Source organism: Ipomoea nil, unplaced genomic scaffold (assembly GCF_001879475.1).
Source record: "Ipomoea nil cultivar Tokyo-kokei standard unplaced genomic scaffold, Asagao_1.1 scaffold1869, whole genome shotgun sequence".
Classification (NCBI taxonomy): domain Eukaryota; kingdom Viridiplantae; phylum Streptophyta; class Magnoliopsida; order Solanales; family Convolvulaceae; genus Ipomoea; species Ipomoea nil.
The window spans coordinates 87,185-102,334 of NW_017618297.1; the positions used below are offsets into that span (position 1 = coordinate 87,185).

General features: G+C 37.2%; 1 protein-coding gene across 1 annotated transcript; it reads right to left on the reverse strand.

Moving 5' to 3' along the window:
- Positions 1–1,245: 1,245 nt before the first annotated feature.
- Positions 1,246–2,506, reverse strand: LOC109193376 (zinc finger BED domain-containing protein RICESLEEPER 2-like). The gene is made up of 3 exons (XM_019344230.1): positions 1,552–2,506; positions 1,420–1,470; positions 1,246–1,334 (listed from the first exon to the last, which is right to left on the reverse strand). The coding sequence occupies exons 1-3, from the start codon at positions 2,504–2,506 to the stop codon at positions 1,246–1,248; spliced, it is 1,095 nt and encodes a 364-aa protein (XP_019199775.1).
- Positions 2,507–15,150: the final 12,644 nt, after the last annotated feature.

The window sequence follows — 15,150 nt, forward strand, 5'->3', positions numbered from 1 at the left end:
TTACTATCAAATGTTCGTCCGCATAATGGGAATAGAGCAGTCGTCACTGCTGATAATTCATTACATCATGTAATGGAAGAAAGACATCATTATGTTAGGACAAATGCTTCTGATGTTTCTCTGGAGGATGTCTATCATGTTCCAGGTATGAAGAAGAATCTTGTTTCGGTGTCACAGATTGTTGACTCTGGGAGGTATTCAATTCATGGAACACCTAACTAATGAACTACTTAAGTACTAAAAGCCACTAACTAGTAATTATTAACTACTTGACAGCAAAAATAACATAAGTAAACTTATAAAACTGTAAACATATAATCAAATAAACAAAATTACAAGTTAGAACTTAGAAGCTACTAAGCTAGTACTGAAACTTCAAAACATACAAATTTACAGCAGATTAGCTTACAACTTACAAGTTACAAATTTAAAACTTGTAATGAGAATTATAATTCTTCATAGCAAATTAGCAAAATATAACAATCTTCTCCAAACTCCCAAGGCAAGCAGGCAAGCATGCAACAACATCAGTCTCCAATCAGCACATCTGCATTCAGCTTTCATGTTGCAGCCATTGAGCAAAAGAAAGCCAGAAATCCAAAACTCCAAAAGTAATATATGAATATATGATTAAGATAATATAGAGTACTCTATGTCTCTATCTCTATTAGTCTATTCTTCTTCCTGATAAGTGAACACATAAAAACACAATAAGTTCAAAACATTTGAAGTTAGGATTGACACAATCACACAAACTGTAAAAGACTAAAAGAGTACTCAGAGAGCTTTTTTTTCCATATCAAGTTAGGATTGGGGGCATACTACTCAATGAGTATGGCATAAACACCACACTTCATAGGCAACATACCAAACCCAATTCTAAATATTCAGAGAACATGGTGGAAGCATCATCATAGCACAATAATACTTATACTGGAACAACTAATGAATTATATTTAAATAGCAAAGACTCAAAGAGTGCTCAGATAGTTTTTTTTTTCCATATCAATTTAGGATTGGGGGAACACTACTCAATGAGTATGGAATACACCACACTTCATAGGCAACATTCCAAACCCAATTCTATATATTCAGAGAACATGGTGGAAGCATCATCATTGCACAATAATGAACAGTTATACAGTTATAAGTATAGTAAGTCAGAAGTCAGAAGTCACATTTAGACATTTAGTCAGTACTTATACTGATACCTGAGCTCAATGGCAGCAACATTTAAAATGTTACCTAGCCATGAGCACTTTCCAGTTCCAGTTCCAACTTCCCAGCCTCATGAGGGACATTGATTTGAATCATTGATACACATACATGATACACTGATACAGAGGCATAAATTTATCATGAAATCAAATAAGTAATCACAAATTCAGATTTCAAAATAAATTAATGGAAATTGTAAACATACAACAATTGTAGGCATTCCAGTTCCAGTGCTGGATGTGCTGCACAACTCTGCAGTACAAATACAAAAAGGAAATTAAAACAGAAATTAAACAATTAAACAGATACAAAATGGTAGTTAGAAGTATATACCTTTCTCAATCCTTTCAACATCATCAAGATTTTCTTCAATTGAGATTGGTTGATTGCTTAACCTTAGCCAATCCTGTGCACACACCAATGCCTCAACAATTCTAGGAGTTAGGGAACTCCTAAAGGCATCAAGTACCCTTCCACTTGTACTGAATGTTGATTCTGAAGCAACAGTTGATATTGGAACAGCTAGAATATCCCTTGCCATTTTAGATAAGACAGGGAACCTTTCAGATTGTTGCTTCCACCATCTTAGAAGGTCAAATGAATCATCCTCATCCACAATAACCTCAGAGAGATACACTTCCAACTCAGTTATTTTCCTAGACAAATCCCCACTCACCAATTTTTGCTTCTTAATCTGAGATTTCAGTAATGATTGAGGTCTCCCAACAGAAACAGAATCAGATATTGTTATTGAGGGAGAAGATTTTTCAGATTGTTCAACAGACTGGACAGGGAAGCATGCAACATAATCTTCAAACAACTCCTTAAGGCCAACAATAATCTTATCAAACATTGTTTTACCCTTGTCCTCACCATATAACTGGTTAAACTGAATGGGCATATACTCAATTTTGTCCCTGGGGTCTAAGATATTTGCATTGAATATCAAAAAATTCATTTTTTCAGGCTCACCCCAATACTTATCAAATTTTGCCCTCATATTTTTACCCATCAGTTTAACACTATCTTCTGTAGCTTCCTCCATATTTTTCAACAAGCAAGACAAATCAGAAATCTCAGAGAAGAAGGTATTAGAAGTCACATACAATGATCCAGAAATCCTAACAGTCATTTCATAAAAACATTTCAGAATCATAACCAAAGATTGAATGGATTCCCAATCTAAGAAATCAGGTACACTTCCACCCAAATCAGATTTAAATGAACTGTCATGATCATCATAGGCTTCAAATACCTTCTGAAACAATAACGCAGTATTAAGCATCATATATGTGGAATTCCACCTTGTAGGGACATCTAGACACAGAGAATTCTTAGCTTCCACCCCAATTAGATCAGCTAGTGATTTAAACTTCTACAACCTAGCAGGTGAGCTCCTCACATACCTAACAGCATCCCTGACTTTCTTAACAGAACTTTCACATTCTTTCAACCCATCCTGTACCACCAAGTTAAGAATGTGAGCAATGCACCTCATGTGCAAATACTTACACCTAACAGCAGTACAACCCCAAGAGCCCAACTTCTTCTTCAAGAATCCTAGGGCAGTATCATTGCTGGAAGCATTATCTACTGTCACACTAAACACTGATTTTAGACCCCAGTCCAAAAGGCAACTCTCTAAAGGCTTTGCAATACTTTCCCCCTTGTGGGAATATATAGGAACAAATGAAATAATCTTCTTTTGCAGCTTCCATTCACTATCAATGAAATGTGCAGTTATGCACATGTAGTTTATTCTCTGGACTGAGGTCCAAGTATTAATTGTGATACTTACCCTCTTACTGCTAAGCCTAAAAAACTTCTTCAAGTTGACCCTCTCATCAGAAAATATCTTGAAAATGCCCCTACTGATAGTCCATCTTGAAGGGATTTTAAACCTAGGACAGCAAACTAAAACAAACTTTCTAAAACCCTGTCCCTCAAAAATCCTAAAAGGAAGTTCATTTAAAATAATCATCTCAACTAAGGCTCTCTTTATCAAGTCTTGATCAAACACCCAAGTACCCAACACCCCTTCAGTTCCTTCACTACTTTGAGTTCCAGCAGAAGAAGGTGCAGGTTGGAATGTAAGTAGGGACTGCCTTGTCTCCTTAAAGTGAGGATTTTTAAGGCAGTTTACCACATGAAGTCTGAGTGAAGAAGTCCCATGTTTCTTGGTCTCACAGCAATACACTTTTGCACAATATATACATTTTCCTTTGATGACAATGCCATCACTGTCTTTGATCTTTTCAAAGTGATCCCAACATGGAGCCCTGGATTCAACCTCTTTCCTTTTCTTTGGAACAGGTGGAGGCAAAGGCTGCTGAGACTGAGGAGTAACAGTCTCTACAACTTGTGCTTCCAACTCAGGTTGGGTTCCAGATACACCAGTAACACCACTAACACTTTCCATCTAAAAAGGGGAAAGTATCAGTGACACAGAATGGGAAATCACTCATTCAAAATCATCAACAGAGAATGGGCTTTGTCACATGTATCAATTAATTAAAGTGTTAAACAGGCAGAATTCAGGCAATTGAACATTTCATCATGTATGCAGAATTGCACATAAATGATTTAAGGGTCACATATCCATAAACTTACAATTTCATATTTACAAATTACAACTTACAAATTACAATTTACAATGAAATCCATAATCAGGCATTCAAGCTAAGTAGATGTATGCTACTTTATATGCTCATCATTTATATGGATTTCAGTCACACATGAGTGCAAGACACACTCCCACATTTATATGGCTTCCACAACAATACCATCATGCTTAACATTTATATGGATTTCAGTATTTCACACATAGTTCCTGAGTTCCACACTTCCACAGTGGCAAGGGGCTAGGGCAGTATGGCTTCCACCACATATTAGGTTACAAATTAGAAACCCTAATCAAACAATTCACAAATTCACACTCAAAGAACTACTGACATGCAATCCGAAAATTCTCAACGGATTTACAAGTATCATAGTCCAGTGAGTCCACATATTAGGTTACAAATTAGAAACCCTAATCACACAATTCACAAATTCACACTCAAAGGACTAGTGACATGCAATCCGGAACTTCTCAATGGATTTACAAGTATCATAGTCCAGTGAGTCTACATATTAGGTTACAAATTAGAAACCCTAATCACACAATTCACAAATTCACACTCAAAGGACTAGTGACATGCAATCCGGAACTTCTCAACGGATTTACAAGTATCATAGTCCAGTGAGTCCACATATTAGGTTACAAATTAGAAACCCTAATCACACAATTCACAAATTCAAACTCAAAGGACTAGTGACATGCAATCCGGAACTTCTCAACGGATTTACAAGTATCACAGTCCACATAATCATAAAAATTAGAAACCCTAATCAAGAAGACAAATACACAATAATCTATAACGAAAATATAAATAGGGTTTAGTAATTACTTCATTTCTCAAATTTAATCCCTCGAGAACAAAGGGCTTCGAATCCACTATTCCACCGTTCCACAGTTCCACAGTTCCACCGGAGTCTGGTGACCGGACTAGGGTCTAGGGCTTCCACCGTTCCACCACTCCGCCAGTCGCTACTCCGAGTTTCCGAATAGGGCTTCCACCAGACTACAACTGCGACTCTGCGAGTGTCTAACACTCTAACAAACAAAGACTCAGAGTCTTAGAGAGTAAGACTCAAAGTCTCAAAGACCAGAGCGAAAGAGAGAACGAGAGATGAGAGATGAGAGATTGAGAGAAGTCTAGAAGAGTGAAATGGGAGCTCGCCTGCGCTCAATGAAATGAGTAATATATATATATATATATATATATATATATATATAAACCAAACAACGTCGTATTACATAGGGTAAAAAAACCCTAGGGTTTTATCGGATGTTCAGACGGGTTCGGGTGGCGTTTACTGCCTCCCACCCAAACCCCTTGCATCCGTCTTGTAGCGTAGCATCGGATCGGGTAGGGGTTTCGGATACGGTTCGCTTCACGAACTCGCCCGTCGGGTTTCGGGTCGGGCGGGAGGGTCGGATTTCTCGGGTTTTGCACACCCCTATTCTCAAGCATACGGTCAGGATTATGAAGAGACGTTCAGCCCTGTTGCTAAAATGGCCACAATTCGGATGTTGTTTTCTTTGGCTGCTTGCAAATATTGGAAGTTGTGGCAACTAGATGTGAATAATGCCTTTCTTTATGGGGAGTTAGATCGCGATATCTTTATGGAGCAGCCAATGGAGTTTGTTTCTAAAACCCCTCTGGATTATGTCTGTTGTCTCAAGAAGGCTTTGTATGGCCTCAAACAAGTACCACGTGCCTGGTTTGGTAAAATTGCTCAATACCTTGCGTTTCGTGGTTTTAAATCTTCTGATGCAGATTCAAGTTTATTTGTTAAGAAGACTACATCGGGGAGTACAATGCTCCTTTTATATGTGGATGACATGACCATTAGTTGCGATGATAGTGCTGAAATTTATCATCTTCAAGATGCTTTGTTTCTTCGTTTTGGTCTTGAAGTTAAAAGAGCAGAAGGTTATTTTGTTTCCCAAAGAGGATATGCAGCAAGGTTATTAGATCGGTTTGGTATGAGTGAGTCAAATGCAGTGACTACTCCTATGGAACCTGGTTTAAAGTTGACTAAGGATGGAGGAAAACAACTAGAAGATGCAACTCTTTTCCGTCAGTTTCTTGGTAGTTTATTCTATTTAACCATTACAAGGCCTGACATTTCTTACTCTGTAGGTGTCATATCTCAATCTAAGACAGAACCGCATGATAGTCACTTTGTTGCAACTAAGAGTATTTTTCGTTATACTAAAGGAACTTTGAATCTTTTGAATGGTTTTGTTGATGCAGATTGGGCGGGAGATGTCAATGATAGACGTTCCACGATAGGTTATTGCTTTAATACAGGTTCAGCTGCGATATCTTGGTGTAGTAAGAAACAAAGTACAGTTGCACTTTCTAGTTGTGAAGCTGAATATGTAGCATCTACTATGGCTACTCAAGAATGCATTTGGCTTAAACGGCTTATTTAAGATATGCTTAATGTTGTGGATTATCCGGTTCCTATTCGGTGTGACAATGAAAGTTCCATCAAGCTTGCAGGAAATCCAGTTTTTCATGCCCGTACGAAACACATTGATTATCATTGCCATTTTGTTCGGGAGAAAGTCTTGACTCAAGATATTCAATTGCAGAAGGTACGTACCGAATATGAAGATCAGGTCGCTGATATATTTACAAAAGCACTTGGCAAGGTTAAGTTTTAAACTTTCAGGAGTTCTCATGGCATGGTGGACAGTGCATTTGCACTATGAGGGAGTGTTGAAATTTAGTGCAACGTACTGCATATTTTATCTTTGCTATTATTGTCTCAATTATTATTTTTAGTTTGGTTTTTAGTCTGTTCTAGTCTTTGTTTGTTATGGTCTTCCTTTTGTTTAGAATTATAGATATTATTTAGGAGAAATAATTTATTATGACTTGTTCTAGTTCAGTTGAGTTTTTTGAGGTCTTTTCTATGTATTTAAGCTACTTGTCTATGCAGTTTTCACAGTCGAAAAATAAACACCGATTTTATCTTCTTTACTCCTGTACACATTTACGTATAAATATATATCTTGTTTCAGATGGCTGTCTCGTAGGTGGGTGCGGTGAGGACTGCATGGGTTGACAAAGTTGTGCACTCGCCCAAGGGCGCGTTGTGGTGCTAGAAGTAATAGCGGCACTGCGTTGCACATTATTAAACGGGAACACCTCTTCGTTGAACTGCACTAGTCTTGCAACATAAATGCGCCCTGTTTCCATGTGTAAACACCTGGAACCAAGAAAGGACTCCGGGTACCCCAGAAATACACAAGAGATAGAGTGAAAATTCGTTTTAGGTCTATTGTACGGGCGAAGGAATGGGAAGCACTCGCACCCGAACACACAAAGCATATTGTAGTTCAAAGACTTTATAAATAACATAAAATAAGGACTGACATTTTGGGAAGCGGGGGACGGTAGGCGATTGATTAGGTGAATTGCAGACTCAAACGCGTAATGCTAGTATTTTTGTGGGACATGACTCTGGGCTAGCAAAGTTAGCCCGGTTTCAACTACATGGCGGTGCTTACGCTCCACACGTCCATTTTGTTCGCGTGTGTCTTGACATGAATACTGGTGAGAATGCATGCGGCGGAGAACACCAAATGTAGCTTTTGGTATTCCCCGCCCATATCGGGCTGGACACATTTAGTGGTGGTGGAAAAGCATTTTTCTACAAAGCACGAAACTTAGTCAATATGGAATATATATATCAGATTTACACTTCATTGGAAAATACCAAACAAAGCGTGAAAAATCATCAACGAACAGCACGAAATATTTGTAACCTTCTACTGACTAAACCAGGCCTGGTCCCCAAATACATAGGACTACTTGGTGTATTTGTTTCTTTGGTGAGGTTGCAGTAGAACTCTTTGATGGCTTGTTCTTCATAGGGATCAATATTTGTAACTGATCCTAATAGTTGATTCTTGGTTAGAACATCTGAAATCTGTTCATAGTTGTCTAAGTTGTCCGGAACAAGGAGCTTTTGATTTATGATCTTTTTCCTTAGAAATTTATCCCACATTTTGGAGTTTTCCTTTTTTCAGAAACTTTTGGCTATATGGTTTTGGTAGTTTTGACAGGTCACCTTCTTTAACCACTTTCTGTTTTCCCTTTTATTTGGCAATTGGTTTAACCACTTTCTATTTTCCCCCCTTTTAGCAGCTAATTTTTGTTTCTTTTTGGCTCGAGTTCTTATATGTCCACAACCAGAATCTTCACTCATCTCATCCGGAACCCAATTCTATTCTTCCTCTGCATTCCTTTCTTTTGGTTTCTTAGATTTAGACTGTCTAGGTGGTGGAATATTAGGGTGCCTGCGGGGTGGTCTAGCAGAGATTGGAAAGTCATCAGGCCTTTTTGCCCTAGGATCTGCCCCTTCGTAGTTGTCAATCCTTTTTCTCTTCCTCTGTTCTCTATCTGATATAGGGACAGGTTCATCTTCCACTGCTATAGGGTGCTCGGTGTTCATGGGGCTAGGTTGTGAGTCTGCTTCGGACTCTTCCTCTGTTCTTTCTTCAGAAGCTAGATGAGGAACCCTTCCTTGTTTTAGGGCAAACATCAATTGGAAGAGATCATCATTCGGATCTTGAATGATGTTGTCCCCTAAATCTACCGCAGTGGGTAGGGGATTTGCAATTTCTTCATTTAAATCTACAACAAGGTTTAGGTTACCTGGAATGGTGTCCTGTTGTTCTTGGATTTCTTCGAATGGTACTTGGGAGATTGGGACCGGGTCCATAATGATGGTGTTGGGGCTTTCTTCTTCGACGCACAGTGGGTTCGAGGATGCTCCGGTGCCGGTGTACTGTGGTGTGACCCCTCTTCGAGGTATCTTCCCCTTCCTTTGATTTCTAGTTCTCACCATTGTCAATATTTTTGGAGTGTGAGAGAAGATTGTGGGTGGATAGCCTTAGGTAGATGATGACCCTGATTTTCAATTTGGGGCTTTTTAGACACGGACCGGGTATGGGCTTTGATAGCTTAGATATGAGCCCCTTTATATATATATATATATATATATATATATATATATATATATATATATATATATATATATATATATATATATATATATATATATATATATATTTGGCTATGTAGAAGTAGCACATGCTTTATATATATATATATATATATATATATATATATATATATATATATATATATATATATATATATATATATATTCTTTACAAAATGCATAAACCTATTTCGGCAATTAGTTTTGCATATCTGTTCCCGTCAAGTGTTTTTGTTAAGATGTCTGCTAGTTGTTTTTCTGTATTGATGTGTGTGAGATTGATGATTTCATCTTCTACTAACTCTCTTATGAAGTGACGCATGATATCAATGTGTTTTGTTCTTGAGTGCTGTACTATATTTTTTGAAATATCTATTGCGCTTTTGTTATCGCAATGAATTGTCATAGTTGATTGATGTATTCCATAGTCTTCTAGCATCTGTTTCATCCAGAGTAGTTGTGTGCAACAACTTCCCGCTGCAATGTATTCAGCCTCGGCTGTTGATAAAGATATAGAACTTTGTTTTTTGCTTATCCAAGATACTAGGTTTGTTCCTAGGAAAAGCATCCTCCTGAGGTGCTTTTCCTGTCATCTATGTTTCCTGCCCAATCAGCATCACAATAGGCTGACCGGTGATGGTTGGTATCGAAGGAATACCATATTCCTAAGTCGGTAGTTCCTTTGACATATTTAATGATTCTTTTTACCGCTTTTAAATGTTGCTCAGTAGGACTGGCTTGATATCTAGCACATATACCTACTCCAAAGCTTAGATCTGGCCTACTTGTAGTTAAATATAATAGGCCTCCTATCATGCTTTGATATAGGGTTTGCTCAATCTGTTTACCTTCTAAATCTTTTGAGATCCTTTCTGTTGTTGGAACAGGTGTTCTGACTACTTTGCTTTCTTCTAGTCCGAATCTCTTAACTAGGTTCTTTGCATATTTGCTTTGTGATACAAATATCCCATTATCTTGTTGTTTGATTTGTAGACCTAAGAAGTAATTTAATTCACCAACCATGCTCATCTCAATTTCTCCTTCCATGTTAGTGATGAATTGGTTTTTGTGGCATTCGAGTGTTGATCCAAAGACTATGTCATCAACATAGATTTGGGCAATGACAATGTCTTGACCATAGTGTTTAACAAATAGGGTTTTGTCCACACTTCCTCTTTTATAGCCCTTTTTTACTAGAAATTCAGTGAGTCGTTCATACTAAGCTCGTGGTGCTTGTTTCAGCCCATATAGAGCTTTGTTGAGTTTAAACACGTTTTGTGGAAGATGAGGGTCCCCAAACCCCTTTGGTTGAGCAACATAGACTTCTTCTTTTAAATTTCCATTTAAGAATGCTTTTTTTACGTCCATTTGATAGAGTTTTATCTTGAGTATGCATGCTACTGCTATGAGGAGCCGAATTGATTCAATTCTGGCTATTGGGGCAAAAGTTTCCTCAAAATCCGTCCCTTCAATTTGTGTGTATCCTTGTGCTACTAGTAGACCTTTGTTTCTTGTTATGTTTCCTTGTTCATCTGTTTTGTTCTTGTAGATCCATTTTGTCCCGATGATATTGGCTTTTTCTGGTTTAGGGACTAACTCCCAGACGTTGTTTCTTTCAAACTGTTGTAATTCTTCTTGCATAGCTTCCACCCAAAATTCATCTTTTAAGGCTTCAGTAATGTTTTTGGGCTCTACTTTGGAAGTGTAGCAATAGTCTCCTTCCCCCATTTTCCGATAGTCTCGTTTCTTTCCTCTAGTTTTGATCCCTTCATTGAGTCCTCCTATAATATTTTCTAATGGATGATTTTTCTGTGTCCTTGTGTCCTCAGTAGTGTGACTTTCCTCAATGGATTTTGTTTCCTCTTTCTCTATTGTTTATGTTTCAGATTTCTGTTCCAGAGGTGTTGAAACTGTTGTTTCAACAACACTTGGTCCTTCTTCATCAGTGGTGAGATCTTCTGATGATGTGTCATTGATGACAACATTTATGGATGTTGTCACTGGATAGGCCCTGTTGTTTGAAGAGTATCCTAGGAATATTCCTTCATCTCCTTTGATGTCAAACTTTCTCAATGGTTGTCTATCTTCTAATATATAGCATTTGCTGCCAAAGACATGAGTATGTTTTAGATTTGGTGTATTTCCCTTCCAGATTTGATAGGGTGTCATGTTGGTTTCTTTTCGTATGAATACTCGATTGATCAAGTAACATGCGATGTTTACTGCTTCAGCCCAGAACCTTGGTGATAATCTTTTGTGATTTAAGAGAACCCTTGCCATCTCTTGGATAGTTCGTTTTTTTTTTTCGACTACTCCATTCTGTTGGGATATTTCTGGAGCGGAGTATTCATGGTGAATTCTATTTTCTATGCAATAGTCTTTCAATTTTGAGTTCTCGAATTATCTACCATGATCACTTTTTAAACGGATGATTTTTCCTATTTTTCCATCCTTTTCGTTTTGGATTTTGATGATGAGAGTTTTGAAGGTTGTGAATGCTTCGGACTTCTCTCTAAGGAAGTTTACCCATGTGAATCGTGAGTAATTATCAACAGTCACATAGACGTACCTTTTCCTCCTATGCTTTCTGTTTGAGTGGGTCCAAATAGATCCATGTGGAGTAATTCTAGAATTCTGGAGGTGTGTATTCCCAAAGTCTTCTTGTAAGCTGTTCGTGTGATTTTGTTTTCAAGGCATGCATCACACTTTTTATTTTCATCTATGTCAAGTGTTGGAAATCCTCGGTAGGCTCCTTTCTTTAATCCCTTTTTCATGTCATGGAAGTTTATGTGTCCCATCCGTTGGTGTCATAGTTGTTTGTAGGCAGGTTAAATCACTGTCCCATGTGTAGCATTTATTTGTAGACTTTTTCCCTATCATAACACATTCGTGGTTTTGGTTGAGAACATTGCAGCTATCTTTTGAAAACTCCACTTTAAGTTCATCTTCACATAGCTGGCTTATACTAATTAAGTTTGCTTTTAGTCCTTGACCAGGAAGACTTTTGGTAACCTAGGTAGCCCATGTACATTTAAGATCCCGTTTGCAATAATCTTACCTTTTCCTCCATCTCCAAAGGTAACGTACCCTTCATTCTTATACTGAATGTTTTCTAGATTTTCTAGATTTCCAGTCATATGCCTTGAGCATCCGCTGTCAAAATACCATATATTTTGTCCTTTGCTTGTTTTAGAGGTATATGCAACATTTTGATCTTTTCTTACCCATATTTTCTTGCTATTATTTCTGTTTTGTGTTGGTCAATCTCTGTTGTTTTGCCTGTAATAGAGATCATTTTGTGTTTTGTAGCAGTATGCTTTTATGTGTCCAAATCTGTGACAATAATAGCATCTAATCCTTCTTCGATGTTGAAAGTGATGTTGCGACACTTCAGGATTTTCAGTTTGGTGGTTTTCACTGGAGGCTGAGATTGGAAATCTAGGCCTTTCAGTTTGAACCTTGATTTCTTGTAGCAGTTTGGCCTCTCTGTTTTTGGAATCTAATAATTCATTTTGAGCTTCTTTGAACCGTTTTTCTCCTCTATCTTTTTCATCTTTTAGAAACTAATTTTCTTCCATGAGTTCTAGATTTACTTTGGTGATTTGTTCCCATTTAGCATGTATTTGAGTATATGCCTCTAGTAATTCTTCTATATCTTCTCCGTTGTCATTTTCATGATTTGCCGTGAAAGCTACGAAATTGGTGTTGGTGTCTTCTTCACTGTCTGAGTCATCACTTAATGTTTTCATGTATGTCTTGTTCTTTCTTTTAAGGTATGTTGGACATTCTGACTGGATGTGTCCAAACCCTTTGCACTCATAGCACTATATTCCCTCTGTATTTGAACTGTTCCTTCTTTTCGTACCTGGTGGTTTTTGATTGATTGTGGATTTTCCCTGGCTATTCGAGGGGTTTTTATTTCTAAATTTGTTGAACTTTTTGAGAACTCGATTGAAATTCTTTGTCAATAGGACGATTGACTGTTCTATGGTTTTGGTATCAGTTTCTGAGATGTCTTCTTGTTTTGATTGTAGTGCTATTCCTTTGCCATTATTTTTCTTGTTTTGTAACATCTCAAGCTCATATGTTTGAAAGTTTCCCATTAGATCACTGAGTTTGTAGGTGTTCAAATCTTTGTTCTCTTGGATTGCTGTAACTTTTATCATGAATCTTCCAGTAGGGAACGTAGTACCTTTTTGACGATCCTATGTTCAGGAATAGATTCGCGTAGACTGAATGCATCTCCGGAGATGCTTAAAATTCTGGCACTAAATTGAGTGATGTTTTCTTCTTCTTCCATTTTTTAGTTTTCAAAGTCTGTTTGTATCATCTGTAATTTGGATTGCCTTACAGACGTATTCCCCTTATGATGATCACATAGTATATCCCATGCAATTTTGGCTATGCCAGTGGTGACGATTAGTTTGAAGGTATCTTCACTTACAGCTCCATAGATGGCGTTCATTGCCTTCGAGTTGAAATCATATTCTTTTCTTTCTTCTTCGCTCCAGTCAATTTTAGGTTTTCTATTTCCTTTATCATCAACTAGAGTTTTCCATTCGTTTTCTATAGCATTCCAGACATCTTCTCCTTGTGCCAAGATGTATATCTTCATTCTGGCTTTTCAGTAGGAAAAATTTGTGCCAATTAGAGCCGGTGGCCTGTTGTTTGATAGCCCTTCTCTTGGAAATTCCATTAGGATCCTGCTAGTAACTTAAGCAGTTTGGCTATGATACCAATTGAAATATATATATATATATAAGCCCACCACACAGTGATGTTGAAACTGACGTTGTAACACAAACGATTTGTAACGCAGTTCGGGCAAACAACCCTAATCTGCGAGGCACTTCTCAACATGAGAATTTGCCTAAATCCACTAAAAGCTTAATATTTAAATTACACTGTTTGGAACCTGAGATTACACAATAGAATGATCTTTCCTATCGGACTATTGAGACCTAAACACATGTACTACTTTCTAGGGGATTTGGGTATCTCTTCTCAATGACTCTCGTACCTCACAATATAGATCTTTAAAGCTTAATCTTTGTATTGAAAGACATCCCCTATTTATAATAGCTATACCTAGTAGTTTAATGTTAATCCTAATTAAACCAGGACTAGATATGTTTTAATAACTTAGTCCCAGTGGAACTAGGTTTCTTCACTGACTACTGCCTTTTAGGATTAGTATTCCTTTATAGAACTGGATTCCCTTTTTGCACACAATTTGACAAAACGTCTTCTTGAGTCAACAGATTTGATTCGAAGACCGTGATTCGCAGCACCATTATATTGTAGCATTGATGATCGAGAAGAAGCAAACAAATGTCGAGATTTTTTCCTGCAAAATTTTGGATTCCAAATGTGACCAGTTTAAACAGAGAGAAGAAGACATGAAAATGATTTGAGAATGATTGATTTTAAGGGTAAAGATGGCGGGAGAATGTGAGAGTTAGTTAAAAGCCATGGTTGTTCCTAGTCAATTTCCGGCCGTTGCTGCAACTCTACAAGGAGGAAGAAGAAGAACGAAGAAGAATAGAGAAGGAAGAAGGAGGAAGAGTTGAAATGACCAATTTGTCGCCATAATTAAATAATTAAAAATAGCTAGTTTATATTTTTCCGGCCAAATTTCGCTGGTGATTTGGCCGGGAGGACCAAATGTGTTAAATATTATATAGTTACAAGACTAAATTGTTAGTTTTTAAAGTCAAGTATTGAAATTAACACGCCCCCAATACTCATAGGACCAAAAGTGTAATTTCCTCTTAAATTAAAATTCAAACAGTAAATTTAAAAATTAATATCGCCCCAAATTGAATAATAATTTAATAATGAATAAATTCAATTGGATGATTACATAGAAAAAGCCCAAATATGATAGAAAAAACTAAAGCAAGACCAAATAAACGCATATTATGCCGTGCAACCGTGTGCACCATGTATGGTGCACACGGTTGCAAAAACAACGTCGTTTTGACTAAAAACGCGAGTCCCACTTTAAAAAAAAAATCAGGTTTGATTCCCGGTAATACTATTTTTTTGTGCATAATTTGAATTATATATCCACAAATTCATAACTATATATCCACAGTGAATGAATAACACACAATCCATAATGAATAAACTAAATATTCACAATGAATGAACTAAATATTCACAATGAATGAACTAAATATCCACAATGAATGAATAACATAATGCTGTTGAGGGGAATCGAAACTGAATTTTTTTTTTAATGGGATGCGCGTTTTTAATCAAAACGACGTCATTTTGCAACCGTGTTGCATAGCATAACTATTG

What these genes read in the sequence shown, in the direction of transcription:
- LOC109193376 (XM_019344230.1), bottom strand. Translation starts at nt 2,506, where the DNA reads ATGATGCTTAATACTGCGTTATTGTTTCAGAAGGTATTTGAAGCCTAT. An exon ending in TGTTGAAAGGATTGAGAAAG is followed by an intron (nt 1,471 to 1,551) that starts GTATATACTTCT and finishes TTTGTACTGCAG; the next exon opens with AGTTGTGCAGCACATCCAGC. An exon ending in AATGCCTACAATTGTTGTAT is followed by an intron (nt 1,335 to 1,419) that starts GTTTACAATTTC and finishes CCTCTGTATCAG; the next exon opens with TGTATCATGTATGTGTATCA.